The sequence below is a fragment of the Pleurotus ostreatus genome (assembly GCF_014466165.1).
Source record: "Pleurotus ostreatus strain PC9 chromosome Unknown scaffold_3, whole genome shotgun sequence".
Classification (NCBI taxonomy): domain Eukaryota; kingdom Fungi; phylum Basidiomycota; class Agaricomycetes; order Agaricales; family Pleurotaceae; genus Pleurotus; species Pleurotus ostreatus.
Window position 1 is genome coordinate 1617051 of NW_023503158.1, and position 27275 is coordinate 1644325.

The following is a 27275-nucleotide window of genomic DNA, read 5'->3' on the forward strand; positions in this document are numbered from 1 at the left end:
TTGACCCACCTATAATCACAATCTTTGTTTGGTGCCGTTTATCTTGCTGGAAACAGATGGTCAGACCGATCGTGAAGAGCATCTACTTCGGTTTGAATGTTGACAGTGGTGAAGCGCTGCGCGTTTCGGTGCCCCTTCAACCCAGTCACTCACAACGACCGCCTCTCAACCCACTTCAGATTCCTTCTCCTACGATGAGTGGTCCTCGGTTGCCTGCCGTTCGGCTGGCTTCCGTGTCTAGCAACGAAGGCGAAGCTCCTAGCATAGAAGGCGTCCTTCTGTCGCCCAGCAGGTTCGGATACGAATGGACCACGGAGGCTGATGGCTCCCTTGCCTCTGTAGGACGAGGCTATGGGGAAAACGATCTCGATGGTGAAGCTGAAGAAGACAGCGGGGACGTCCCTTCTGATGAACAAGCGTCACCCTTGCATAACGACGAGTCCCAGCCCTCGTCAAGTAACGGACTACAGGGGACCACCTTTCAGCCCAGATTTTCTCGTGCACTGTCCATGCCACTTCCTTCACAGCTGGGACACTTACAGAATCCACACCGATCAGGGCCTTCGCCGCCAGATGATTCCAAGGAAGAGGAATTGTCTCGGCTTGGTGAACTGTCCCTTGAGCTCGCGGACTCGGTGCAGATGATGATCCAAACAATGCTTCAGGTGTCCCCTCCCCAGATGCTCGATCCTGCTAAGGAACAGTTCTCTGCTTGCGCGTTGGCCGTGCCCACAACCTCCATGTCCGCCATGTTCACCACGATGAAAAGTCTGAATTATATTTCAGCGAACTCGGCTACGTTCTGTGCCGCGCCTAGCTCTAGGAAAGAGGTGCTAGCATTCCCTCGTCAACCTATGAATGAATTCGACATCGGGGAGCTTCTCCAGAATGTCGGAGACGCTTTGAGCGGATCCGCAGCCCAGGCAGGGGTGGATCTAGTCCTCTACCATGCAGACGTTGGAATGAAGCACGTAATCGTAAAAGGTGATGAAAGTGGGATATCCTTCGCGTTGTCCCATGTGAGTTGTCAGCATCAGGACAAGGGAGAGCAGCTAACGAATTGCTAGATTGTGCGACAAGTCCTGAGTACTGCCCGGGAAGGAGACTCGATCGAACTTGGGTTATTCATCAATCCTTCCAAACAGCTGCCCAACCGTGATTCTCTAGAAGACGGAGATGTCCATTTCCTGCATAGGTCGACACCTGTTGACTTGGACCACCTCCTGCAATGTACAATTGATGTTGGTCACAAGTTCGCCACGGACGGGTATACTGTAATGAACGGGGGCGCATTCCCTAAGCCAGCCCGCGCAACCCCTTCTTTCAATTCTTCACTGCTCAAGCGGTTATTGTCCTTAATAGACGCCAGCCTGGAAACTGACCTCCCCCCGATAACATTCTCTTCTGGTCGTGTCTGTCAGCTGCATATGGAGCTGGAACGGAGCCCCTTATCGGCAGTCCCCTCGGCCGCTTCCCCACTCAGCAACGGAGACGAAGCCTCAGCTCTTGAGCCTTCTATCGAGCAACTGGCGGCCTTCGCGGAGACGCTGAGGGGCAAGAAAGGTTCCCTGTACGCGAGCTCGAAAGGGTCGTTCGCCCACCACTTCACTAGCTATCTCACTGCTTGGGGCATGGACGTCAGTCATGTCTCTGCAGATACAGCGGAAGAAGAAATAGCCCAGGTCAATGAGCAGCCTGCTGCAACGGGAGATGCTGTAATCGCACCTTCGCCACAGTCACCGGTGTATGGTCCCCAGTTGGAAGGATACGACATGAATGGAGTGGCTGGGAAATCCGATGTCCCCCTTTCATTCATTTTTATCGACGACGACGTCTGTGTGCTCAAAGAGCGCCTACAGTCATTGCGCACAGAACAGCGCTTCAACCTCACCCTCAAGAAACGGCCCCCGCTTGCACCCCTTCATAGACGTTCCACTCCCCAGCTCCATCGCCCCGAAACCGAAACCCCTTCCAAGCCAAACCCGCCTGTAGTCATTGTTCATTTTACGAGTCTTTCCAAATTCAAGATCGTCAAGGACTTGATTCAGTCTATGGTCTCTTCGTACAATGGATCCACTTCGCCCATCCCTGAAGTCATGATCATCCCCAAACCCGCAGGCCCTCGCCGCTTTCTAACTGCACTGCACACGGCGGTTACAAAGCCCATAGTGGACCCGTTCTTCGTTCCCATTGCAACTTCTCCGATGACCCCCGGAATGCACTTGAGCAATTCCTTCTTCCCCTATGTCCCTCTGAGCCAAAACCAGCCGTCCATCCCAAATCGCCCAACTGGCTCCCGCTCGAACTCAGACAAATCCACGAAGTCAAATAGAGAGTTCTTTGACCACACTCATGTCGCCCCTTCCTCTCCCTTGGCGCGACCTGATAACATAGAGTATTTCTCACAAGCTGCCGATCAATTTGGTACGTCTCCAGCGTCTGGGGTAGTAATACAAAGTCCCGACGGCCAACCGCACGGTATATTCTTTCACCCCAAGGGAAAGAGCCAGCGACAGCTATCTTCCGGTCTCGCCATGGAGAGAGATAAAGGTCACCTGGCCATCCCTGTATCGCGAAGGTCCTCCTCGGCGAAGATCAACCATTCTGACAGTGCACAACGACTGTCTTTTTCTACGCTTCATGAAATGGTGTCTTCGCAGCAATCTCCTAGTAGCCCAACGCATAGATCATCTCAGAAGGCTACTTCACCTCGTGTTGAGGAATCTATGGGCCCGCCACAGACAATGCCGAGAAAGATGAGCATGTCAGATGTCGCGCTTCGGAAGTCGCCTGTTCCTGCGTCTCCACCAGTAGGCATCTCCCCTGGCTCCCGACGACCTATGCGTCGACGACCGACGGTAGAAGCCAAGTCGCCTACTGCTATGTCCAAGAAGAAGAAGGCGAAGACCACCGACGGCATAGTCCCTCCCGTGAAGGTCCTCATTGTCGAAGGTACGCCTGAACATCCCTGCCTTGGTCAAGATATTGACATCTTTGATGTTAGATAACCCAATCAACCAGACCATCCTATCTACCTTCATGAAAAAGAAGAAAATTACGTATGACGTTGCAGAGAACGGGCTCGAAGCAGTGGAGAAGTGGCGGACGGGCAGCTTCCATCTCATCCTTGTATGTTTCGCGTTCTAGTTGTCTTCTGAGACGTACTCAAGCTACACTTAGATGGATATCCAAATGCCAGTTATGGATGGCCTCGAAGCAACCAAGGAGATCAGGCGGTTGGAAAAATCCAACGCTATGGCAGGTTTTCCTCCGACTCCACTTGCTGAAGATGGTAGTTTGGCGCTTCGTACTCCGTCAGAATCTTCCTCGTCTTTGATAGAAGCCCGCAGTTCACCCTATAGATCCTCTGTCATCATCGTGGCCCTCACCGCCTCATCGATGCAACGCGATCGAGTAACTGCTTTGGCAGCTGGATGCAACGACTTTTTGACGAAGCCAGTGTCGTTGAAGTGGCTGGAGAACAAGATCATCGAATGGGGATCCATAAAGGCTTTGCAAATGTGGGCGGACTTGAGGCCAGACGTTCTAAGAAGAATATCCAGCGGTCAAGCAGCTCAAGCACGTTCGATCGCGGACCGTTTACATGTACCTAAAGACCGCGTAGCAACACCTTCACCAAGTCGCGCAGCGTTGACAAATGGTGACCACACCGAGCCCCCAAACCCTGGTATGCGTATCACTGTATTGTTCACCTCTCCGAGACTCAACGGTTTCCATAGTATCAGCGTCAGAGGAGGAAAATGTCCCGACCTTCGCGGATAGCGTCGTGGGCCTGATGCGCTCGTCCTCGACCTCGTCCAACACTGGATGGCGAAAAGGCACTTTGGACTCCATAGACGGTAAGTTCCGCTTCCTCGCCGCCCTTGTGACAAACTTTCAACCAAGCTTTTCAGATATGCCGGACGGCTCCATTTTCCCTTTGATGGAACATCAGGAATCTCCAACAACAGAAATATCAGGCAACGAGCAGGCAGCCTCCCTAGATCCCGCTCACGGTACGTGTCCAAATAAGTCCATGTCCGCCGTCCGTCGTTGAAGGTATGTCAATAGAAGGTCGGCAGGAAGAAAGTGATGCCACTGGAAGGGACACATCCGCAAAAAGTGCGCAGACAGAGGAGCTTATCCCTCCCCAAGCTGGAACGCACGGTTGGCCAACTGAATCCAGTGAGCCATGACAATTTTGGGCGACCTTTGGAGGATCCCGCAGGCATTGGTACCTTGCCGCCATTTTCTTCATCTATCCATTATCTCTAAAGGTTGCCGAGTTCATCCGTAAAGTGCTATAGGTATATAATGGTAGTATCATGTCTTCCGAGCCCTCGTTATATGGTAGTCTTTCCTCGGTCTCTTCATTTTCTCATTTGGGACTTTTCGTGATTCTTGCTTGTACTGGTGCTTCAATCCCACGGGAACATACCATCATTATACATACATGTTTATTTCGAATTCGAACTTGCTCTTGTTCTATGACCGAATAGTTCCGCAGGAATGAGTCCGTTTCATCTCTGATAAGGGAGTCAAGGTGCCGTTCGGGAAAGCGCGAAATAACCACCCTAGGTTTGAGTTTGAAATGGTTTAGACCGGCAACATATGCCGCCTAAACACCAGCACTGCAAAGTTAGGCGAAAAAACCATTTATATATGCAGTAGAGGATGTTCTCTATATTGGCCCTTCCAGAGGCGCCTGGCGTTTATATGAAGCGGTTAACTAGAACTGCGGCAGATCCTCCGGCACGATTCGCTTCTCAGTGAACTTCGTGCCTTGTGGCCCACGTGGAGTTGGGCCAGGTGATCGGGGTTGCGGGGAGTGAATTTACGAAGCTATAAAGTTCATATTTCGACCTCCGCGATAACACGGCGAAAACGGACCCCCTCAACTCTTTAGTTCATTCGTCCGAGTCGCTTGCCCTTCCATGAATCATCTCGCTGATCCTCAGAAGAAGACCTCCATTGGCCAGCTCCTCAATCCCCTTGAATCTGTCGGGGACGCTGCATATCACAATGGCCAGGTGCACAGTATCAATGATTCTGCCCAGCAGCAGGTGCATCATGATCATCATGGCGTGCCAGCCTATCCTCCGCAATACAACAGCAACCCGTCGTCTTTCAACTTGCGTGCGGCAAATTGGGAGATGCCAGACGACTCAGAGCGAAGGAAGCCTGACAATGTCGCGACAGCTACGCGTCAATACCAGCACATTCCACAAATGAATGGGCCTGGCGTATACGGAGAACAGCCGGCACGAATGGTACGACCTCGGATGGAGGCCCCTAATGGCTACCCAATAGAGGGGCAACAAGTGTGGCAGCAGCCTCAAGATATGCAAACTATGCAATACGGACCTCCGTCTGGAATTGCACCCATGTACTCTGATGAAAGGACGGGTTTGTCTTTGTACTTTGAACTTTGTGTTGCAAACTCATCAATTCTGCAGCTATTTCAGGCGACTATCCCCCGCAAGGCCAGCGTGTGTATCGCGTTTAGCGCATCAAGTCTCGTGCTGACTAGTTCCAGATAATTACCACCCCGGGTACTCAGAATCCTCCGCCGCACCTGGTACGCCCGAAAGTAACTAATCTGACCTCGTTTATGGCAGGCCCTTGTTTGACTGTCTCTCCCAGTGTGGCAAGCAACGCAACGAGCGTCCGTCCGTCTTGCGGCTCGCGGTACGATGCCTCCAGGGCCTCAAGACCCTCGTTATCACCCTCAACAGTATTATCAACCGGGTATATATGCGCCCATGCCATACTTCCCTCCTGATGATCACACACAAACCAATTCAATGGCTCAAAAGCGTTCCGCGCCAGATCCTGATGACACCGCTGGCTCCAAGCAGAAGAAAACTAAAAGTAGGGCGAAATCCGTGGGAGAAGGTGGTCCCGGTGCGTAGAATACTACATCCACCATGCGTTTCCAATCGTAGGTCCTGAGAAATGTACCATCGGTACTATTAGGTCCCTCCCGGCGTGGATACAATGCCAAAAAGCGTAGTGAAGCAGCACAGATCGCGGCGCAGAATGGTCAGTGTCCTATTCCCTCAGCCATCAGATGATGCGGCTCTAAGCTCCACCTCCATTCAGCCCAGCTCATTCCTACGGTGTCCTACGTCAGCGATAAAGGGAAGGAGAAAGCTTCCGAAGGTACGAACGCTAGGGTAAATTTAGTTTTCGTGCTTAATGGTGTAGATGGTCGATCAACAGCAAGCCAAGATAGTCTCGCCCCACAAAATCCTGCGTCGTCTGGTTCTGCGATGCTTACGACAGAGCTCCAGTTCGCACGCTGTATGTCAAATCGATATAGATCTGAACAGTTCCCTCGTTGCGTTTCGTGTACCCGTCGCTGGGCTGGCGATACATGTCGTTTTCAAGGAATACGCTTCTTCCTGAAAGATCAACACCGGAATATTGTTGGTATCAGCTTTGTCGAAAGCCAGAAACCCGATGCTCCTTCCATGAACTTCCCCACTCAGTGGAATATATCACTTAAACCTGAGCATATTCGATCTACGAAGGTTTGCTTGTTTTACTTCGTACAAGACACTTCACTGAAGGATAAGACAGCTGACCGTCGCAAGAGCGCTGCTCCCTACCCTCCGCAAAGAAATGAAACACCTTGAGTTACCTGAAGTCATTCGTCGTCCCCGTGAAAGCGAAGTACGCGCCACTTGCGGTAAGCCCCATCGTTGTTCCTTCCACCACTTGGAAACATACTGACCCTTCCTTGTAGATACCTGTATGACATCCATCTTCTCTAGTACGTGGATGTGTCGCCTCTGTGGACGAGAGGCCTGCGAAGAATGCTACGAACAGGTCAAAGACTTGACAATGGATCGTCCTGGCGCTGGTCAAACCGAAATTGCGGCGCTACAAGCACGTCGAGAAAAGCATGCGCACAGCAATCCTTTCTTCCTTTCCTGCACTCGGCGGAACGAACACACTTCGAAAGAGTTTTCTCCCGTTTCTCGATTCTGCAAGGAAGAGCTGGCCCAGGCGATAGCCGCCATGGATGCTCTTGTCAAAGAAGAAGATGCTAATCAGGCAACTTCCGGCAGTGATGCCACCGATGGCGGTGTCAATGGTGTGGCCGATGGCGCCCAGGGACATCAACACCCTAGTACGCGCCCTGTCTCGATCTACTAAATTTGACTCACTCATCGACCACCCTCCAGATAAAACATATCCCAATCCTTCTAATGGCCTAGCACCCCAGGGCGACGCGACAAATGCTCAAGAGGAGACTCCCAGCCACGATGTTACACATCTTCCCGATGACAAAATGACGGATGAAATATTCCGTTCACATTGGGTGAAGGGAGAACCTCTAGTAGTGACCGACGTCTTGAACAAGTTCCGGATTGAATGGACTCCGGAGTACTTCATTGAGAAGTATGGCGGCCAGAACTGCTTGATCATCGAGTGTCAGACCGAGGAGAACAAGCGTACTTCTGTCGCTGAATTCTTCAAAGACTTCGGAAAGTACGAGGACCGGAAGTCTTGCTGGAAGCTGAAGGTAAATTTTCTGATGCTTATACGAATGACATACTGATATGTATATATTTGAATAGGATTGGCCATCGTCTACTGAATTCAAAGCTGCATTCCCAGAGTTGTACGAAGATTTCGCTAACGCCGTTCCCGTTCCCAACTATGTGAGACGAGATGGAGTGATGAACATTGCCTCACATTTCCCCTACAATACGATATCACCCGATCTAGGTATGACGCAGACTTTCTTGTTGCATAACCGTTCCTTATCATGCATCATCAGGACCCAAGATGTACAACGCCTATACTTCCACCAGCAATCCAGGCAGCAAGGGAACGACAAGGCTGCACATGGATATGTCAGATGCCGTGAACATCATGACGTACGCTGCTCCAACCATCACTGGAGAACCTGGATATGCTGCATGGGATCTCTTCCGCTCTCAGGACAGTGATAAGCTTCGGCAGTTCTTGCGAAAGAGGTTCAAGGGAGCATTCCAGAACGACCCTATCCACGCTCAGCAGTTTTATTTGGATGAACAGCTTAGGCGGGAATTGTGGGAGACGGCGGGAGTAAAGAGCTTTAGGATCTATCAACGACCAGGGCAAGCAGTCTTCATCCCTGCTGGTTGTGCCCATCAGGTAACAGCAATTGGGACTCACCAGTATCTCATGACTAACATGTGCTCTGCTTTGTGGCATAGGTTGTTAATCTAGCTGACTGCATAAAAGTCGCTATCGACTTCGTTAGCCCGGAAAATATCGCACGATGCGAACAGCTCACACGGGAATTCCGAGAACAAAACCAGAGCATGGTGTGGAAGGAGGACGTGCTGCAGCTGCGCACAATGATGTGGTTCGCGTGGCTCTCATGCTGTCGACAAGAACAGTAGTCCCCTGCCCCGAAGGACTGGTACAAGCAAGGGACGGTGTCCTGCAAGGAATTTGTACCATGTATTACTGGGTTCCTTTCTCTGCATGTGTATCTTCCATCTAAGTACAAACAATTAAGGTTGGTCTGTGTATATATCTCGGTTACGTCTGAACTATGCAGCAAGACCCCCGCGACGATCAGAGGAAGTAAGGAGGGGAAGTGGGACTGGACCTTCTGATTTGCTTCCAGTCACGCGTCACGAGCGCGTGTGGTCACTCCCAGTCTCGGTTACGTCCAACAGTGAACACGTGGATTGGAGGCCATTACGCCAATACACCGATGTGCGCTATCACCAGAAGCAATGAGCAAACCTAGTCTCATGCAGACTTTGTTGAAACGCCCATCACAAACCTACTCATTCCCTCACGAAAAGGAATATTTCTCCACCAAGAACGACATGCTTCGCTTGGCGGCCGAATCCGCTGACCCACTACGGGACGTCGAAGCTTCGAGCTCTTCGTCGAGCGCAACGCGGAGTCGCACCAACCTCCCTGGCGATAACTCTCCAGGATTTGGTTACTCGAAACCACTTCCTCCGCATAACCCTCAGGATTGGGTCATGAATGGAGTCACCCGTGGTAATCGACTGGGTGCGGGCAGCGAGGTGCGTCACCAAATTTCTGCTATCGCCGAGCGCATGGTAATATAAATGGCTGACAAAACCTGCTAAAGGTGCGGCACAACGATGCGAAATCCCCCGCTCACCGACCTCGATATACGGAAGCTACGAAGTTCCAGACCACTTCGGCGTCGGGCAGTACTGTGAGGAAGAAGCGTTCCTCTTCGTCACGGAAATCCCAGCGGTTATCAGAGTCATTTGACGATCCGGAGGACTCTGATTCGTCTCAGGACGTCTTCTATACCCCGAACACGTCGCCACGAACCTCCATGGCGTCGTCGGTCGCGGTCGTGACTACCCCCTTCGCCTCTTTGGGACCGCCGGAAACGCCGCCCGTTCCTCCGATCCCTCAATCCACTAATCCCAAAGCCAAGCTTCGCAGGTCCCAACCCTTTGTTATTGCCTCCGACTCGAAGAGCATACCATCTAATTCAAATATATCCCTGACTTCGACGATCGTCAGTACATCTGCAGAGGGTCGATCTTTTTCCGCGCTATCGGACACTCACTCCCAGTTGACTGACACGGACACAATCACCCCCATACAGTCTGACGACGGTCACAGCAAACCGACGTCGCCACCTTCGCGTGATCCTGGCAGTCAAATCTCCTCTTCAACAAGGCGACATACAAATGGACACGATCCTTCTTCCGTCGCCGTGAGGGCCACCATCACTAAGCGAGTCCCAGTACCAACGATTGATCGTCAACCCGGCCAGAGTACACCTCCCCATAGTTCTATCTCTAGCAACACAGTGTCCGTTGACGATAAATCAGTTCCCTCAGCGGCAGAAAATAATCATCGTGTACCCTCTAGACCACTCCCCACTCAATCCCGTCGTCGAGAGATGGTCAATACCCCTCGGCGGCCGAAGAATATATCCAAACCGCCGCCAAACATCATGATTGGTATGGACGCTCTCATAGAGGAGGATGAAGACACCGTCAGCACTAGGAGTCGGAGTATCAGAAACGGGAGAGACGGGCTCTACACATATCCTGGAGGCCGAGTATCTGTAGCCAGATCTGACGATCAGATGATCGTTGAAGAAGATCAACTCCTACCGGGCTCGTCGACAGAAGATTCGGAATCATCCAATACACGACAAATACGCCATCGGCGTTCTCGCTCACTAGATTACGGATCGTCTACATCGAAGAAATTCGACAGTCGATTCGTTCCACCGGTCAACTATGAGGAACCTGCAGCGTTGCCCTCGCACGGCACTCGCGGATATTCTTCCCTCACACTTCCCCGAGCGCCGCCACCACCTTCCACAGCTCTTGGCAATGTCTCCAATGCCGAAGGACCGACACATCTAGACGGGAGTGGCAAGATTGACTTAACGAAGAGTGGCATTGCTCAAACAACGATGGCAACTGTAGAGGTTGTTAGAGGGCTGGGCCGCAGGTCTAGTAGATCGAAAGGCTGGAAACTCGTGAAAGGACTCTTTGGTAGACAGGTTGCGGACGGCAATGGTGTTGACCTTGAGTTCACAAGCTACCGGCCTCCTCCAAACTATGTCCCCGCACGAAGTATCTTAGTGCAAGTCTGGGCTGTAGCGATGGATGAGGTTGACTTGAGATTACTGGGATTGGGCGTTTATGACGGTGGTCGGGCATATGAACCAATCAGCAACCTGAATGGACGAGCTCGGCAAGATACTGCTACTAACGGGCATGGGAATGGACACACACCACCGCCCGTTCCACTGGATAGAAAGGCTGCTGAAGTTGGGTACATCCCAGGCAGAAGCTTCGTCGGCAGGGTGCTTGAGTGCGGCTGGGAAATCCCAGAGGAGACATTCAGGAGGGGCGATTGGGTTGCTGGATTGCTTGATGCTCGCAAGGTGTGTTTTTTGTCCGTTCCTGACTGCTATTGTGTTCATGTATACAGTGTGGTGCCCTCGCCGAATTCATAGTTGTTGATCGGCGCCGTGTCCACCGTGTTCCTTATCCGAATATGGATTCGGCACAAAGCGTGCAAAGCTACGACGCTCTCCCGAATGGGAATGATAACGTCGCCAGTGCTTCGAAGGTGGATAATGTCCAGCAGAAGTATCCCAGAAGGTTGTCCAGGACGCCTTCGACATCCTCTGGCTCACATATGCGGCATCCATCCTCCGATAAATCATCTGCACCTGAGCGACCACCGCCTATGACACTCGAAGAGCTAGCTCTATTGGCTTTGACAGGTATTCCCGCCTATCGCGCTGTCAGAACCTTCCAATTTGCACATGCATCTCGGTCCGCTGGCTTGAGCCATAACGCGATGCATCCATCCAGCAAGCCAGCGGACGACCAAAGAAGAGTGGTCGTTCTGAAAGGCCACGATGGCGTGGGGGCCATGGCGGTGCAAATGTTGGTGAAAGATGGGTGGAGGGTCTGTGTGCACGCACCGTTGCCCAAGGTTGATCTAGACGATGCAGAAAGAAACAGACAAGAAGCGATGCTAGTCATCGAAGAACGCGCTAGACTGTGGGGGGCGGACGAGGTTATCTTCGATGATGGCGGCCTAGAAAGGGAGAGTCCTGCAGCGAAAAGGACTGGTCCTGTTGTACGAGTACTGCAACGACTCCTCGAAGATGGCGATGTGTTTGAGGCTGTCCTCGACACAGTTGGTGGAAAGGATGTATGGGAAGCCTCAGAGAAACTCTTGTCAATCAGACTTCCTAGTGGTCAGCAAGCACAATTTACCACGCTCGTCGGCGACAATCCGGAGAGGCCTATACCGACAGCAGGCGATAATTTTAGAGCGGGAGTCAGGAACTGGAAGCTTGGAAGCAGCCCTCGCAAAGGACGGCTCGTTCGGAGTGCCAGTTTAAGCGTCAGCGGTAGTAATGCTCAGGCTATTGATCCCTCAATCCTACCCCCAGAGGTCATCGGGAAGGGGAAGGGGAAAGTGGAGTACGCCTGGGTGAGTTTGGCCCAGGACGTGGGCTGGGAAGGCGAGGATGTTGGCTCAAGCCTGGCAGAGGTGTTGAGGATGGCACTGGACATGGGTATACGACCTTTCGTTGAGGAAGTCGATAAAATTGGCGAGAGGACCGCCCTCTTCGAAAAGGTCCCGGATCTATTTAGGGAAAAGGGCAGCATACCTACCCAGATATTACGAGACGGGGGTACTGTGGTGGTCAAAGTCGTTGAGTAGGTGGGGTTTCGTTCATTCTGCATATCTGCGGGTCATACAAGCCGCTATTTATTACCGTTCAATATCATGCATTATAATTAGACCTCATCCATGTACAGTTGAATTACTGACTACAATGTAACATACCAGTCTGGACAAATTGTATCTACTTACCCTTAGAGTACACAAGTCGGTTCGTATACGCAATACCTCTAGCTCTATATCTATACTTGTAAAACAATAGGTATATCCGTGGCTATTTTCAAGAATTAGAGGTGATTGGTATGGCGGCCATATCGGTGGGTGGTTTGTAGAAGGGTATCGTCCGCATGTCGTCTGGAGCTGCTCCCTCAGCGTTCATGTTCCTTCTTGCACGATCCGTCTATCAAAAGGTCTTATAGATGCTGCGAAAGGCCACCAAGAACACACGCACTATTCCAGCATTGGCGAGACCCCTTTCTAGGCCTTCCAGTAGAGTACATGCTTTGCACAGGTCGTTACTGGACATATACCCACATCGCTTGCAGACCTCTAGAACGATTGACAGGATGAGTTAGGGCTCCCAAGAATGCAACGGGATACACGCACGCTGAGCCTTCTGAGTAGCTTTGACTTCGTCCCGTATTTCGAACGCCTCTCCGGAGTGTATTATATCGATGATGACGCTAGGTCGAGCGGCTTCAAGGTCCTTCAGAAATACCCGGGCATGCCCCCGGTACGCGTCCGGAGAATAAATGCACTCGGTCGAGAAATAATCTAGCTTCTTGAAGTAGGCGTACCTACACAGGTCCTTTAGCGGTGGGCAAGGATGAGCAAACTTGTAGTATACATTACGATCTCCTTCTCGTAGCTATATTTAAATGGCTTGGATCGTTTGATTGTATCTTCGCCCTGCGTACATATCGAAGTGCAGCGTCCGAGCCGTGCAATGTCCCCTCGCATAACTTGGAAGGAATAGTATCAGTGGTAATTCTATATACCCTTGAAGAACTTACTGTTCATCAACACCGTCTCTGCAATGTCGTCGGCATTATGCCCAGTGACTATATGATGGACGTTCAACATCGCTGCTCCACGGTCGAGTGCCTGCCTCCTGAACACGCCGCAAAAGGTGCAGTTGTTCTTCCTCCCCACCTGGCCCACAATGGCATCCATCGTCCAGCCATATAACTCATCATAGGACAGGATTTTCAACGGCATAGAGTATTGTTGTTGGTTGCGTTTTACTGTCTGTGCTTGAAGAACAGTCAGAGCATTGAGCTTGCTTGCGGACCCCGGCGCACCTCTAGTGAGTCATCTCGGTAGCCTGTGATCCCTTCATCGATGGAAAGTAGAAAGAGATCAAGGCCGTAATTATAGCGTTCATTCAGTGTCTTCATAACGTAGGCTAGGACAGTTGAATCTGCACGGAACCAAGTCATTATAGCAGGCCCTGACATAGAAATTCAACTCACCTTTTCCGCCTGATGCGCCAATAGCCACCCTTTCGCCCGGGTTGAACAATTTTGCGTCCATTATCGTATTGTGGACCTCGGTTTCGAATACGAGGAAGAAACAATCTTTACATATTTGCTGCCCAGTCTTCGGCCGCTTCAACATTGCCCGATTCTTCGAGCACAGTGTACAAGTTTTGGGCGGCATTGTGATGGTCGACGAGTAAGTCAGGATCTAATCTAATCACGGGTCTCCAGTTTGTCTGTTCTATTTTTACCACTCACGCTTTGCAACTTCCACGATCATGCCCAGGGAAAACAGGAAAAGAGGCAAGAAACATAAAAAGAGCGCGGTGGGCATAGAAGCTCCAGCTCAGCCTCACGAGTACGTTTCTGAGGTCCCCGAAAGTCACAACGAGCGTCCCTCTTGGATTGTACCCGCCCCAAACCATGAAGAAGTCAATGCTGAAGCACCCTTCGGGTACGTCGATGCCGACGTCAAAGCATACTTTCGGAACGTGGACAACCAGATGAGGAGCTGGCAAGAGAGGCATAGTTATGATGCTGGAGATGGTCTTGACACGACCGATCCCAATGAAGGTATGCCATGTTTCGCGTAAGGCTACTCCTCAGAGCTCACGATGTGATTCATCTCAGAGCGACGGATATTCTTCCTTGCGGCGCTGAGTGAGATGATGGACAAAGAGAAGATGCTTGCTACCGACCCCGACTGCTCGCTCATAATTGAACGCATGGCTTACTCGATGGATGATTTCGTGCGCCGTGTCTTCATGGACAAACTATCCGGCTCGTAAGCTACCTTTGATCGGTAGGTCTTCTCAGTGCTGAGCATTTCCTAGGTACGAAGTCCTTGTGAAGCATAGGTTCTCTTCGCATGTCTGCCAGACTCTCCTGAGCGTTGTAGCAGATACAGTGTCTCGCGAGGTAAATCTATCGGACTCGACTTCAGTCTAACGCTGATTCAATGTAACAGTATCAAGGGATTTACCCGGCGTTGCCAGAAGGCGCTGAAGAGGGAGAACTGAGGACAATCACACGGCTCATCTTGGATATATGCGAAGTACGCAACTTCATCCACTACCGTATTCCGTCATGACCCCCCTTTAGGAGCTCCTGCCGTCATTTTCGTCGCTTGTGATGGACGATTTCGCCTCGCATGTGGTTCGGGCACTTCTATTACTCTTATATCCTAACGCAATCCCGTCACAACTACATTCCAATCTGCGGTCCAGGAAGAGCACGGCTTGGAAAGCGAAACAAGGCCCTCTGAAGTCTGTGTTTAGCGATACTGATATGAACTCAAACTCGTCGGGGACTAAGCAAAAGAACGTCCCGAAAGAGTTCCTTGCTGTAGCACGTCGCTTTGTAGAAGCACTCTCGGTCGAACTGAGCGATAACGAGGTGAGAGCACTGGCCGCCAACAAAGTTGCAAGCCCCGTGCTTCAGGTAAGCCTATTTCGTTTGTTATTGGTCTTACTCTCTGATGTTCTCCCAGATGTTGCTGGAAATTGAAGCCAGTGAAGGCATGTCCAATCAGCCAGGTTCCCTAATGGATCGTATTCTCGTTGGAATCATCTCCACATGCCGTACGTATGGAGTTTCGTTTATACCATCGTTTATAATAACGAATCGATATCAATGCGAGCAGAAGTCGGTCCTCCAGAAACCCACGAACCATCGGACTACTTGAACACTCTCCTTCGCGACCCAACATCGTCACATTTACTGGAGACTTTAGTGACCCGTTCACCGGATTTGGCGTTTGGTGTTCTATGGACATATTATTTCCAAGGGAAATTGACACGGCTATGCATCCATCCGGTTGCTAACTTCGTCGTGGCGAAGTCCTTTGAGAGGCTGGATGAGCGACAGTTGCGCGAAGTATGTCTCGAACTATCGGGCTCGTGGGCGCGGATTATTCGTAAGTCCATGCCTTACTTACATTGAAGTAGCGCGACTCTACCTTTTATTAGAGGCATCACGACCTGGAGTCTTGTTGTCCCTCATCAATTGTGCAGTGTCCTTGAAAGGTTTAGGAACAGAAGTCGAAGAGGTACAGATGATTGTCTTTTGGTCGTTCAGCGCTGATAACAGTTTAACCTAAAGGCGATGTTCACGGCCTTTGGATTCACAACGCTGGAGCAGAAAAGGGCGTTGGTTTCTTGCGTCATCTGTCTACTCCCCATATCGGTATGAGTATTCTTTCGCTCATCACATCACACCTGATACATTCTGATGTTAAGTAGGACTATGAAGAAACCCTCAAGAGGACTAGCGCAGAGAAGCACGCAGACAACAATAAGAAGTATCCCAATAAGAATGACCCTCTAGAGCCGAAGGTGCAAGGAGCTTTGTTGCTTCAATCATCGCTTCGATTACCAGAGCCCCATTGTCGTCTAGTCCTAGACAGGTATGTGCCTGCTTCTGCTGACCTCGTAACGAATTGAAACCGTTTGAAAGCTTGGCTTCCTTATCGATGGAGGATAGCATACGTCTTGGGCATCATCCTGCAGGTTCCCGGGTCTTTGATGCTTTGTTAGAATCACCTTCCGTCCCATTCAAAGATAAGCGTCGTTTTGTGATGTCTTTTATAGGACATTATCATCTCCTCGTTGACGACCGCGTTGGAAGTCGAGTGGGAGACCGCTGCTGGGCTTTTGCTGACACATACCTCAAGGTGAGGATATTCCAGAATACTCGGGCCCCTGTCAAGTAACTTCAATATCATTCGCAGGAAAAAATAGCTCGGTCCCTGATCCCACACGAAACACAATTGTCTGGCTCTTACTACGGCAAATTCTTTGCTCGTAACCTCAATTTATATCTCCTGCAGCGCAAACCTGACGAGTGGAGAAATCTACAATCCCAGCGAGGCCGAGAAACTCAGGCCCAACGAAATGAACCCCAGGTTGTCGCAGTTCCGCCGACGCCTGTATCCCATGATCAGTCAAATGAAGTGGCTGAAGCAGAGCCTGGAGAAAGACGTAAGGGGAAGCGTTCCAGACAGGTTGATGAGATCGACGCTCTATTCAATGCGCGGTTGGGGAAGAAGATTAAAAACGGAGCGCTAGGTGACAAGGTTGAGTCATCTGAACACGCAAAGGAATTGTCAAGTGATCCCTCTTTGGCCGGGGTTCTCGGTGCTATCCGATCCGCTCCAAAGGACGACAAAAAAAGGCGTAAAAAGCATAAATAGAAGCGTCGCGACTAGTCTGCACATCATGAACATATTCTATCACTGCTCAGGCTCATCCGCGGCGAGGACAACTAAAGGGCGCGATGTTATCAAAGGGCGTTTGGTAACTATTGATCCCAGCCAACCTGTGGTTTACTTGGGTTCTCAGAACGTGTTTGGTGGAGAAGTGATGGTTGGGAACGGCATGGCGTCCCACGATCAGAAATATATCCTGTGGTAATCAGTTACTTTACTGCACGAATCGACGACCTCTTGTGAGAGCCCAGTCCAATTTCAGCGCTCCGTCTTCGCCTCTTCGGTCAAGCCATCTGAATTAGAGCCGGAGCGGGCTTCCGAGAAGTAACTCAGCAACCCTCAGATCTCACGTCCGTGAAACTTCTACACTATCTGCGGACCAGCACGTCCATCCAATAGAATCAAACGTTCGATTTTTGTAAGTATATAATGAACCAGTACGCTATTGATTCAACTCGAAAATGGTTCAGTTTCCCTCCAATCCATTCCTTATAATCGCTGGCTTATTCATCGATGTCATAGTTGCGGCCTCGGTAGTAGATACTCCAATAGGAACACTCCACCGACGAAGTTACTTCTACATCGGCGGTGAGCTCAACCAGCTGGGAAACGTAACAACAGAGTCCGGCCAACTCTACGTTGAACGTTTGACGCCAGCCAGAGTAACACAACCGTTGCCAATATTGTTCATCCATGGCCGTGGCATGACCGGAACCAACTTCTTGAACACTCCTGACGGCCGGCTGGGTTGGGCTGACCATTTCATGAGTCGAGGCTTTCAAGTTCGTCTTTCCAATCAAGTTCTTGATTGGTATTACATAGGCTGATGAACGATACAGGTTTATATCGTAGACCAAACTGAGCGAGGAAGGTCCTCATGGATCAATGGTATTGATGGAGTTCAGGATGCTCCGGATACATTTACCATTGAATCTCGCTTTACGGCCACGCAGAGGTTCAATATTTGGCCTCAGGCTTCCTTGCACACACAATGGCCTGGAAATGGAAGCGTTGGTGACCCAACATTCGACAACTTCTTCGCGTCTGTAATGCCAAGCCTCGTATCAGAAGCCGAGTCTTCAGAGAGGATGAGGGCAGCAGGCTCCCAGCTTTTGGATGATATTGGAGTAGGTCTATTTGATTTACTTGTGTTATGCTGGAGCTTATCAACTTAGCCTGTCATCCTTCTCACTCATTCTCAAGCTGGGCAGTATGGCTGGATCCTTGGTGACGCACGCCCTTCCCAAGTAAAAGCTATCGTAGCCCTCGAACCCATTGGACCTCCCTTCCAGAATGCAATCTTCACATTGGATCCTGCGAGACCATTCGGGGTGACTGAAATTCCGTTGACCTTTTCACCGCCTATCTCATCGGCTAGTGACCTTCGGCCGGTGGTGGTGGAGACAGAGGCCAACTTCACTTGCTTCGAACAAGCGCGTCCTGCAAGGAAGCTCAGCAACCTCGCCAAGGTCCCCGTCTTGGTCATCACGTCACAATCCAGTTATCACGCAGTATATGATGAATGCAGTGTGCATTTTCTACAGCAGGCCGGCGTTCATGTTCGACATGTACCCTTGGAGAGTGTGGGCATCATGGGCAATGGGCATATGATGTTCCTCGAAAAGAATAATTTGCAGATTGCAGATAAAGTTATTCTAAATTGGATACAGCACAGCGTCAGCGTTTGATTCCGCATGTTTCTTACATCACTCCACTGTATGTGGCTTCTGGACTGGTGGTTGCTGTATTAGGGTACGAAGCTGTATACCGTAATACACAAATTTGATTCCGTTCGAACCCTGATTACAGGTATACTATTACACTTTCTGACGCCCTGACTGTAACAGAAAGGTCACCATTGCTGATCGATATGGTCTCTCTCGTTTGCGTCCCTGCATTCCTGCAGGTAGAATCAAAGGTACCTCCCCCTCCGATTGTCACAGCTTCCCCTTGATCAACGCGAGACATGGCACTTGGCGCGGTCAGTCGCTTCAATGTTCTTGAACCACTTGTAGGCAAATTGCCCCCGGTGAATGAAACGACAGTGCTTGACCTGGTTCCCGAGCCGTTGAAAAAATTGGAGTTGTACACCAACAAGCGGACCGGTCTGCCTGCTGAATCGAAGATGGCATACACAGCCACTGCGCTTGTTCCATCATCAAGCATAGCCAGCTTAGTGCCATCTGTACCAAGAAATTCAGAGACGAATGCTACGCCGTAGAATGGAGCCTATATGACAGGTTCATGGAGTTCTCCGGTTAACAAGATGATGAATGTTGGAGACAGGCACTCACTCCGACGGTGAACCGGCCCCACCAGCAGTATTGCTAAGATCATTCCATTGAGCTACGGATGACGACGGACATGGATTCGAAAGTATTGAACGAAGACTTACACAGTTCCCAATAGTTCCTTGATGAAAGTACTGACGTTCAATACCATTGATGGCAGCTTGCAGGGCGTAGTCCACAATCCATAATGCTGCACCAAATGTAGGGCTAATGCCTCCGCCACCACAAGTAGCTATATGACCTTCCGTGAGTAGCCATAGCGGCGTTCATTATAGCTGGCTCACCCGAATTTGTCTCTCCTAGGAAGTACCGCTTCCCCGCGTTATGAGCGGCGTTGGCTTCAGATCTGAACCGACTCGTGTAAGAGACAATCGACCTGGGCCACGAAAAATCAAGATATGATTCTAGGCACGTAGACAGATGCTTGTGATGCACTGACGAATGGCTTAATAGAGACTGTAAATTCGTGCTCGCCCCACCACACGCTGATTGAGGGTACGAATGGCCAGAGAATGTTTTGACGAAATTGATGGCCGATCCTAGCATCGGTACAAGGCCTGCAGTACTCCATGTGGGGATCTGAAGGTAGACAGCCGCCTGGAAGATGTTACCAAGCTGTGTGGCCACGAAGAATCATCAGAAGTGTCTTTGTTGACACAACAACACCGTTAACCCTTACTTACGGAAGGAGCAAGGCTAGTGAACCAGGCCTTTTGACTGGCACCATCAGCGGCTGGATTCCAGCCACCACCAGGGATAATCGGCGATCCGGACGCGTAGACTGATTCGAGGTAGACACGATGTACCATCAAGTGGATAAGTCCCAGTAATATCAGGAGGCCGAGAAAGGGACGTACACTCCGGTTCATTCCCGAGTTCTATTGACAGGAGGTTTGGCATCACTTGTTTCGCTTGCAACGCAGCCGCCAGCGTGTTCGCCTGGTTATTGAGACGGCGATTAAGGCCCACCGTCACGTCCCCTTTCATCTGGGCAGCTAATGTAAAAAAAGATGGGCCGTATGTCAGAGTGTCTGGTGCATCGCCAGCGTTCGCAACAGTATAATTGACAGCGGTGGATAGGCTGGGATTATACGTCGCACGATCTCTATTAAGTCCTTAGGTCAGCGATAACACGTACTGAACAATCATAGAGACTAACTGGGTAGTGCCTCCGATACGAACAGCCGGTGGAGCCCCGCGTAGGGTTGCGATGTTGGCGAGGCAGTTAGCGGTGGATTCGATAGCTGTATAGCCGGGGAAGGCAAAGAATTCAAAGGAAACACTCAAAAGCGCTTTGTCGACGTTTGCGGCGGATGCAGGGGCGGTAGTCGGGATCACGACGGCGCCAGCGGCCAGCGAGATCCCAAGCGCGATAGCAATGGTCAAGAACATCCCAATGTAACTCATAGGGCGGAGACATGCTGCCGGGTTTCAACGGGGTATTAAAGGACGGCCACTATCCAATGGAGTGCGAGGGTTATCATCGCGCGATTGGACGGACCGTCGCGCTTTCTCGGTACGATGCGCGGACCGATGTCTCGGCACATTGAGGAGCACCTGGCCCAGGAATTCAATGATTCGTGAGGCTCATAGTTTTGGATGAAATACGGCGGAAGATGGTGGGATCACTGGGATGGGTTTTGACCAACCAAAGGTGGTCGTCGCCAATCATGTGCTGGCGCTGGCACTCCGGCGATCAAATGATCAATGTTCGCTTCTCTAAAACCGTCTTCAATAAGTCGGTTGACTGCCACGTATGAGGATACAAAGAGACAGCATGTGGAGGCATGATGTTATATCGCACCATCCATATTTTATCCTATCACAACATGACTATATCACCTTCACCGTCTGTCCGAGGTGCACCTCTGGGCACGGAATTGACAAGCTCTCTTCTCACTTCAGGCCCAATCTGGGCATGGGGCGTTGCGCGGACAACGTCGAGTAAGGCATCCTTCTGTTCGGGGGTAAGATCTGAAGCATATCTATGGGGCGTCTCAGTAAAGCAACCGATTCGTATAAATAGACGGGCCGACCTTTGGACGAAAGCGAGTAAACTCTGATGCCACAAGACAGGCAGTTTTTCGGCGTCTCCCCGCGTCTTCGCCTTGTAAGTATTCGACAGGCGAATAAAGTGGAAGACCAAGGCGTCGACGACCTTGAAAGGTAATTGAAACTTCTTGTCCACGAGGACACGGATGAAAAGTGAGTTAGGGCCTACAAATGCGTCAGCGAAAAAGGGGAACACTGGGGAGGACTAGTACTTACCTGTATAGTCCATCTCCGCTATTCTCATCAATGCCGCCGAAGCATGCAGCACGGGCACTTTATTCTTTGCTACAACCGAAGCAACAATAGCAGCTTCCTTCAAAGAGCAGCCGGACTACCAGTCTATTATGAATTCGGTGATCTACGCGAAAAGATGATAAGGTACGTACATCAAGCATAGGGAAAATGATTCCCTTGAAAAAGGCGCTGGGCTTGTATAACGCTTTCTTAAGAGCCTCGTAGTACTGAACATTGAGTTTCTTATTCTGTTGGATATCCTCACGGATGGCATCAAGTAAAACGACGCTTAGGAAAAGTTGGGCCTGGGGGGGTTTCATGCTAGAAATGAATATTTTGGTTGCCGCTCGACAAGCGTGAGGGGACCATTCCTCCGGTCGAGTGAGGGCCAGTATGCGAGCCCAACTTGGGAGGGTTGGGATGATTTTAAACAGTTTTGGAAGAGGTCCGGATTTGTATGTTGAGAGGATTAACGCGACTCTGTTCGATGATAGCGGTCAGGTGCCGGACATCAGAACATATATTGAATAGACATGCTTAGTGTACGATTCGACAACTTTTGGATCCAATCCCAAAGCCGGATCTGGTTTATCGGGATCTACACGACGTGTTAGTGAGAGTGTATCAGCGACTCTAGGTTTATAGCAACCTTGCTGAACTTTCTGTATCACTGCCGAGTTCCCCGATTCCCCCTGCTCTAATTTTGAGAATATTATGTCGGCAAGTGTTCGCCGTTCGGTGGAGCTTGGGGGTAGGAGGGCATCTAGTGTTTGCATGTCTTCTTCATCTATGTTCTAGCACTTCATCAGGTCTCTGGTATGCAGATCAAGGGAGTGAACCGACAAATATTTCTTCGGCATCTTGTATATCGTCTCCATAGAGCTCGTCGTCGTCGTCATCATCTCCCTGCAAAACTGGCATCCTTGGTCGACTGAAAGAAGATACTTCGGTGGTCTCCTCTTCATCGTCCTCGGGCATCTCTAGTTCATCTTGCTGATCCTTGGCCAGCTCAAAAATACGCTGGGAAGTTTTTGGATCTAGGACCACCTTTGGTGCGCAACATATGAGAATTCCGTAAATCATGACAAGATTGACACTGTACCTCGCCATTCGCGTCTTCTTCTCCATCATTTTTGCCTTGCGTACGGGACTTCTTTCTTTTCCCCGGCTGAGATACTCGCCCATATTTTGCAAGGAGTTCGTCGTCGTCGAGCTGAACGTGGAGAGGATCATGCCTCGGTTTTCCTGATTTGAGCGCCCGAGGCATTGTAAGTGGTAGATTACAGAAAAGCGGAATCGGCAATCGCCGGTAATCTCGGGACGTAAGACGTCCGTCTAAGTATAGGATTAGCCGCCCATTGCATCTTCGGTGACATGTATAAAAGGGAAGAGAGCTGAATATACTTCAGTACTCGACCTTTCTTCCTCCCCCCATCTGCTGGCACGATATGTCGACCTCCCCGGTACGCGACTAACTCCTCCGCTGCTCCTGCGCTAACCAGAACGATCCCAATTGGTAGATTCATACTCTTGACAAGAACGGACAGGAAATCACGTCCGTCGGGTTCAAACGCTTTGGATTCGATAGCGAGGTGCCTCTTGATGTGCTCCGCTCGCTTTACCTGCGCTCTCACTATGTTCTGACCGCGTCGGACGGTAAAATGGACGACATCGAGTCTCAAGCCGAGGAGGAAATTCAGCATGCACGGTTCACCCAAGGTTTTTCTAACTATCAGTCGAAGTCTATCTTCCATCCGAGCACCGGACGCATATCTTACACGACGTTGTCTCGATTCCCGCCAGTCACGCTACTTCCACCTTCCGCCCGCAAGCGCATTCTCGTGACTGGTGGCGCCGGCTTCGTGGGTTCTCATCTAGTAGACCGTCTCATGCTTCTCGGCCACGAAGTCACTGTTCTCGACAACTTCTTCACGGGATCCAAGACTACCGTCAGTCACTGGATTGGGCACCCAAACTTTGAGATGGTTAGACATGACGTTGTTGAACCGTTTATGATTGAGTGCGATCGTACGTGAGCCTTTAATCGGACGCATATATGCGCTTTATCTGGGGTCCAGAGATCTACCACCTTGCCTGCCCTGCTTCTCCACCCCATTACCAATACAACGCTGTCAAGACCATCAAGACCTCCTTCATGGGGACTCTGAACATGCTGGGGCTAGCAAAACGCACCAAGGCTCGCTTCCTGATCAGTAGTACATCGGGTACGTTTCATTCACCCTTTCCCCCTAGATACTCACGCTTATGTGTATGTTTCATAGAGGTATATGGGGATCCCGAAGTTCATCCCCAGACAGAGGACTAGTAAGTTCCCGCAGGAAATCTTGGCGCATATATTAGACTTTAACTTGCTGCAATGAAGCTGGGGCCACGTAAATCCAATCGGTCCTCGTGCATGTTATGATGAAGGCAAGCGAGTTGCTGAGACTCTAACTTACGGATTCCAACGCCAAGACGGCGTAGACGTCCGAGTTGCTCGTATCTTCAACACCTACGGTGCGTGATGCGTACATGACCTCCCTACTTTTGACCCACTCGAGCTGTCACACTAAAGGCCCACGCAGTACGTGATTTCGCCGACATGCGTACTATTATTTACTTATGGGATTCTAGTGAATCCTTATGACGGCCGTGTCGTCTCCAACTTCATTGTTCAAGCTCTCAAAGGCGAGGACATGACTGTGTACGGCGATGGGAAACAGACGCGATCCTTCCAATACATCCACGACCTTGTCGACGGCCTTATCGCCCTTATGAACTCGGACGAAACTCGACCTGTCAACATAGGCAACGGAGATGAGTTCACGATCGGCGAATTTGCGGAACTCGTTCGTGACATTGTTGAGAAGGTTCAAGACCAGGACGGCGTCAAGCGCTCCCGCAAGGTTGACATTGTTTACAAACCAATGCCCACGGATGACCCCCAGAAGAGGCGTCCGGATACGACCAGAGCTAAGGAGAGCCTCGGATGGCAGCCTCGGTGGACAGTCAGGATGGGATTGGAGGAGATGGTCAGGTACTACAAAGCCAAGATGATCGAAGGCAGTCTTTGATTCGGACGGACGATTCTTTGATCATGGACATTAGAACTGCATTCCGGTTCTGCAACCTTCGTTCCCTTAGTTTATAGATCCGTAGAGTGGACGCTTTCCCGGGTGTATTGTGTAAACATTGAGCGACTTTGTACAAAAAATACAATTCGATGCCTAGAGTAGATAATAATGGCAATGAGAGCGCGAAGAAAACATCGAGTTATGTACATTATATGTGGTATATGGAGTAGTTGGAGGGAATACTAGATAATACGTCCGCTACATATTTACAGTGCGCTGTGATGTCCTGAAAGTTTACTGGGCTATATGCTGTGTTCAAAGAGGGCGGCCACCGAGCCTGATATGAAAAGCATGGGGGCATCGTGTAGACTCACATGATGGATTTTTGTATTGGGAGTGATCCGATAACACGGGCCATGGGGACTTGCACACCTGTAAGCTTGTTGACTGATACCGGCCCAGACATCGTTACCGTTGTGCGGCGCACGCGCAATTCTGTGACTTTCCCGGAAAATTGGTTATTTCCTTTCGAGCTAGACTGCACTGGAGGGGGGGATGGCGGGGGCGGAGAGTCGAGGGACGGAAGGGGAGCGCGTGTGTCGAGTAATTCGAGCTCAGGTTCTTTTGTTTGGCGGCTGGTTGCTGGTATGGAAGCACCTTTTACAGGAGAGTTAATCACGAACAGGAAGGAGATGAAATGGCTCGACTGACCAGCATACGACAGCCCGTTACGCTCGCTTTGGAACCAATGATAGTTCCTTCGTTCGGAGTATCTGAGAAGTGGTTTATAAGGCCCGTTATGAAAGAAATGGAATAGAACTAACTTCCGCGCGGGGACACCGTCAGGCCTAAGTGGTGTGAATGCGGTCTTCTGGAGTTCTCCGTAGTGCGCGAGCGTTTCTGACTGGCTCGCGACCTTGTCTGGGGCTAAACCAGAGAACGACAGGGGCGACAGGGGGTTCCTTTGCCTGATGGTCTCATCGCCGACAAGTTCTGCGAGGGTGTCCAAAGCCTGTTGCATGCGTTGTTGGAGGGGGACCTCAGGGGGCCTTATGTCGGACCGTGATTTTGGCAATCGTGCCAGAAATTTGACGAAGGCTTGATTTGCAATGGAAGCATGTCCAGGGATTATGCTCAAGCTTCCGGCCACACCTTACAAAAACAGGGCGTAAGTGCATTTGCATCTCACCCTAGAAGATGCTGACCTTTTACTGTGTATACCACGGCACCACCTTGAACACTGACAAGCTTTTCTGCGAGACGATCGGCGTATTTCCGGGGACAGCTCTCGCTCCGCTCGGCCTTTTGACGTGTTAATACTATACATATGATCGAGGGTGCGCTGGCGTACGTGGAGGACTAGGACGGGTTGAGTGATGCGCCCAAGGGCTGCGTTTGACAGAGGTGTTCGCTTCAAAGGCGGGCAATGAACTTCGAAGCCGGGGCCGAACAATAATCGAACTCACATTGAGGAGTATATTCAATTGCTCAGCTATTCGCTGGCTCTTGGTCGGTGGGAGTTCGACTTCCCAATAGGTTATGAGCTAGGGAATATGTGTTGAACATATAGTGAAAGGCATGGGGAATGGAGGGTACGTACATCATCTATTAAATCTGGATCATCGCATGACTGATTAGGGGAGGCGTGGTGTGAATTCTGCCAGCTATCAAGGTACCAAACGAAGATGCACTCACCGGCCCAGCTACAAACCTCGTCGCCTCCTTGGCGATGTGCTCAAAGGACTCGAGATCACTGGCGCAACACCATGACTGCAGTAGCTCCTCCAGGCCTGTCGTAAACCATTTATCTCGTCTGCATAGAAGTTTAGCCATTGATCTCATCAATGCTATAGCAACTCACTCTAAAGGCCCCGGGATATTGCTCAGTGTGAGACTCAGACACATTTCGGGAAACCTGTATCCAATAGGTCCATCACCATCATCGATTGCCGAGAGGAAGACGTACAATAGAGCGAATCGCATTGCGCAGAGCGTCGAGATGCTCTCGAGGGCGAGAACGTGGACTGGTGGAAGGTGAAGCGACTGTAAACGTTACATCATGGGGATCCCGCGAATGTCTCGGTGGCAAATGACTCACCCTCGCTGCGAATGCCAGGTCCGCCGCATCCACCCAGCTATCATGCTTTCCACTCGGCCGACACACAGACTTTCCAGCTACCCGCATGTCGAACGCGATGAGGTTGTACCCATAATCCAGCCTGAAGTCTCCGAATTGATTGTCTAACCATTTTGAGCACAAAAACATAGGGTGCAGGATCATGATCGACGGTTTGCTCGGATCGAAGCCACCGACATTGTTGTAGGGTGTGTTCGTCGTATACCAGAGGGCGGCGTAGTCATCGGAACTGTAGAGGTCGACGTAAGGCATGGATGGGGGAGGGGAGAAAAACAACTGACTCCAGGCCAGCTCGGGGATAATAAATGAAACAGTACTGCAATGATTTTATTATAAAAAGCCAAGAGGAGATCTCGATGGACTCCTTTATCCAACGGCCCTGAACGGAGAATTCTCCAGTGGCTGCGCCACCACCCATACTTTGAATCCGTTGTGGTGTGATTGTTAATAGAGGTGAGACAATCATATATCTTAAAAAGATAAGGCACCAACGAGTTCATTGAGAATCGAGGTCACTGGTCATGATTTTGCTAACTTAATTGACTGAAATTCGACTACTCGAGCAGTCATTTGAGCGAAAGTATCTGAATGGCGTCAGATTCATTCAATAGCGAGAACAGTAGCGAAAAGGCA

At 50.5% G+C, this 27275-nt stretch overlaps 10 protein-coding genes across 10 annotated transcripts; 6 read left to right on the forward strand and 4 right to left on the reverse strand.

The window, feature by feature from the left end:
- Positions 1–56: 56 nt before the first annotated feature.
- On the forward strand, positions 57–4196 carry SSK1 (ssk1 response regulator receiver; the record flags this gene model as incomplete). Its single annotated transcript, XM_036774624.1, has 7 exons — positions 57–1019; positions 1068–2952; positions 3005–3129; positions 3181–3688; positions 3741–3860; positions 3915–4016; positions 4072–4196. 7 exons carry the CDS (start codon positions 57–59, stop codon positions 4194–4196), a joined length of 3828 nt encoding a protein of 1275 aa, XP_036633126.1.
- Positions 4197–4934: 738 nt separating this feature from the next.
- PC9H_005048 (uncharacterized protein) lies at positions 4935–8399 on the forward strand (the record flags this gene model as incomplete). The annotated part of the gene is made up of 13 exons (XM_036774625.1): positions 4935–5406; positions 5457–5489; positions 5537–5578; positions 5644–5904; positions 5977–6042; positions 6103–6162; positions 6208–6533; positions 6583–6691; positions 6749–7135; positions 7191–7531; positions 7587–7737; positions 7790–8148; positions 8211–8399. 13 exons carry the CDS (start codon positions 4935–4937, stop codon positions 8397–8399), a joined length of 2796 nt encoding a protein of 931 aa, XP_036633127.1.
- Positions 8400–8741: 342 nt separating this feature from the next.
- Positions 8742–12210, forward strand: PC9H_005049 (uncharacterized protein; the record flags this gene model as incomplete). The annotated part of the gene is made up of 3 exons (XM_036774626.1): positions 8742–9044; positions 9113–10909; positions 10957–12210. 3 exons carry the CDS (start codon positions 8742–8744, stop codon positions 12208–12210), a joined length of 3354 nt encoding a protein of 1117 aa, XP_036633128.1.
- A 241-nt stretch (positions 12211–12451) lies between these two features.
- Positions 12452–13830, reverse strand: NCS6 (nucleotidyltransferase; the record flags this gene model as incomplete). The annotated part of the gene is made up of 7 exons (XM_036774627.1): positions 12452–12571; positions 12623–12720; positions 12778–12968; positions 13019–13133; positions 13185–13419; positions 13473–13591; positions 13644–13830. The coding sequence occupies 7 exons, from the start codon at positions 13828–13830 to the stop codon at positions 12452–12454; spliced, it is 1065 nt and encodes a 354-aa protein (XP_036633129.1).
- Positions 13831–13927: 97 nt separating this feature from the next.
- Positions 13928–16839, forward strand: NOP9 (Nucleolar protein 9; the record flags this gene model as incomplete). Its single annotated transcript, XM_036774628.1, has 12 exons — positions 13928–14222; positions 14280–14433; positions 14483–14567; positions 14617–14703; positions 14751–15089; positions 15139–15229; positions 15292–15564; positions 15617–15696; positions 15750–15833; positions 15890–16053; positions 16104–16320; positions 16378–16839. 12 exons carry the CDS (start codon positions 13928–13930, stop codon positions 16837–16839), a joined length of 2331 nt encoding a protein of 776 aa, XP_036633130.1.
- A 25-nt stretch (positions 16840–16864) lies between these two features.
- On the forward strand, positions 16865–18542 carry PC9H_005052 (uncharacterized protein; the record flags this gene model as incomplete). Its single annotated transcript, XM_036774629.1, has 4 exons — positions 16865–17055; positions 17426–17636; positions 17694–17981; positions 18030–18542. The coding sequence occupies 4 exons, from the start codon at positions 16865–16867 to the stop codon at positions 18540–18542; spliced, it is 1203 nt and encodes a 400-aa protein (XP_036633131.1).
- Positions 18543–18657: 115 nt separating this feature from the next.
- Positions 18658–20552, reverse strand: PC9H_005053 (uncharacterized protein; the record flags this gene model as incomplete). The annotated part of the gene is made up of 8 exons (XM_036774630.1): positions 18658–19083; positions 19149–19181; positions 19250–19377; positions 19430–19521; positions 19585–19760; positions 19829–19926; positions 20003–20250; positions 20305–20552. The coding sequence occupies 8 exons, from the start codon at positions 20550–20552 to the stop codon at positions 18658–18660; spliced, it is 1449 nt and encodes a 482-aa protein (XP_036633132.1).
- Positions 20553–20967: 415 nt separating this feature from the next.
- On the reverse strand, positions 20968–22698 carry ENP1 (snoRNA-binding rRNA-processing protein; the record flags this gene model as incomplete). The annotated part of the gene is made up of 8 exons (XM_036774631.1): positions 20968–21130; positions 21182–21362; positions 21414–21528; positions 21584–21911; positions 21969–22029; positions 22081–22225; positions 22275–22478; positions 22534–22698. 8 exons carry the CDS (start codon positions 22696–22698, stop codon positions 20968–20970), a joined length of 1362 nt encoding a protein of 453 aa, XP_036633133.1.
- A 181-nt stretch (positions 22699–22879) lies between these two features.
- Positions 22880–24505, forward strand: UXS1 (UDP-glucuronic acid decarboxylase 1; the record flags this gene model as incomplete). Its single annotated transcript, XM_036774632.1, has 7 exons — positions 22880–22894; positions 22952–23459; positions 23510–23656; positions 23714–23756; positions 23815–23948; positions 24007–24015; positions 24066–24505. 7 exons carry the CDS (start codon positions 22880–22882, stop codon positions 24503–24505), a joined length of 1296 nt encoding a protein of 431 aa, XP_036633134.1.
- A 370-nt stretch (positions 24506–24875) lies between these two features.
- On the reverse strand, positions 24876–26894 carry PC9H_005056 (uncharacterized protein; the record flags this gene model as incomplete). The annotated part of the gene is made up of 11 exons (XM_036774633.1): positions 24876–25162; positions 25217–25278; positions 25330–25657; positions 25711–25807; positions 25857–25916; positions 25972–26049; positions 26106–26135; positions 26201–26318; positions 26367–26420; positions 26472–26548; positions 26604–26894. The coding sequence occupies 11 exons, from the start codon at positions 26892–26894 to the stop codon at positions 24876–24878; spliced, it is 1482 nt and encodes a 493-aa protein (XP_036633135.1).
- Positions 26895–27275: the final 381 nt, after the last annotated feature.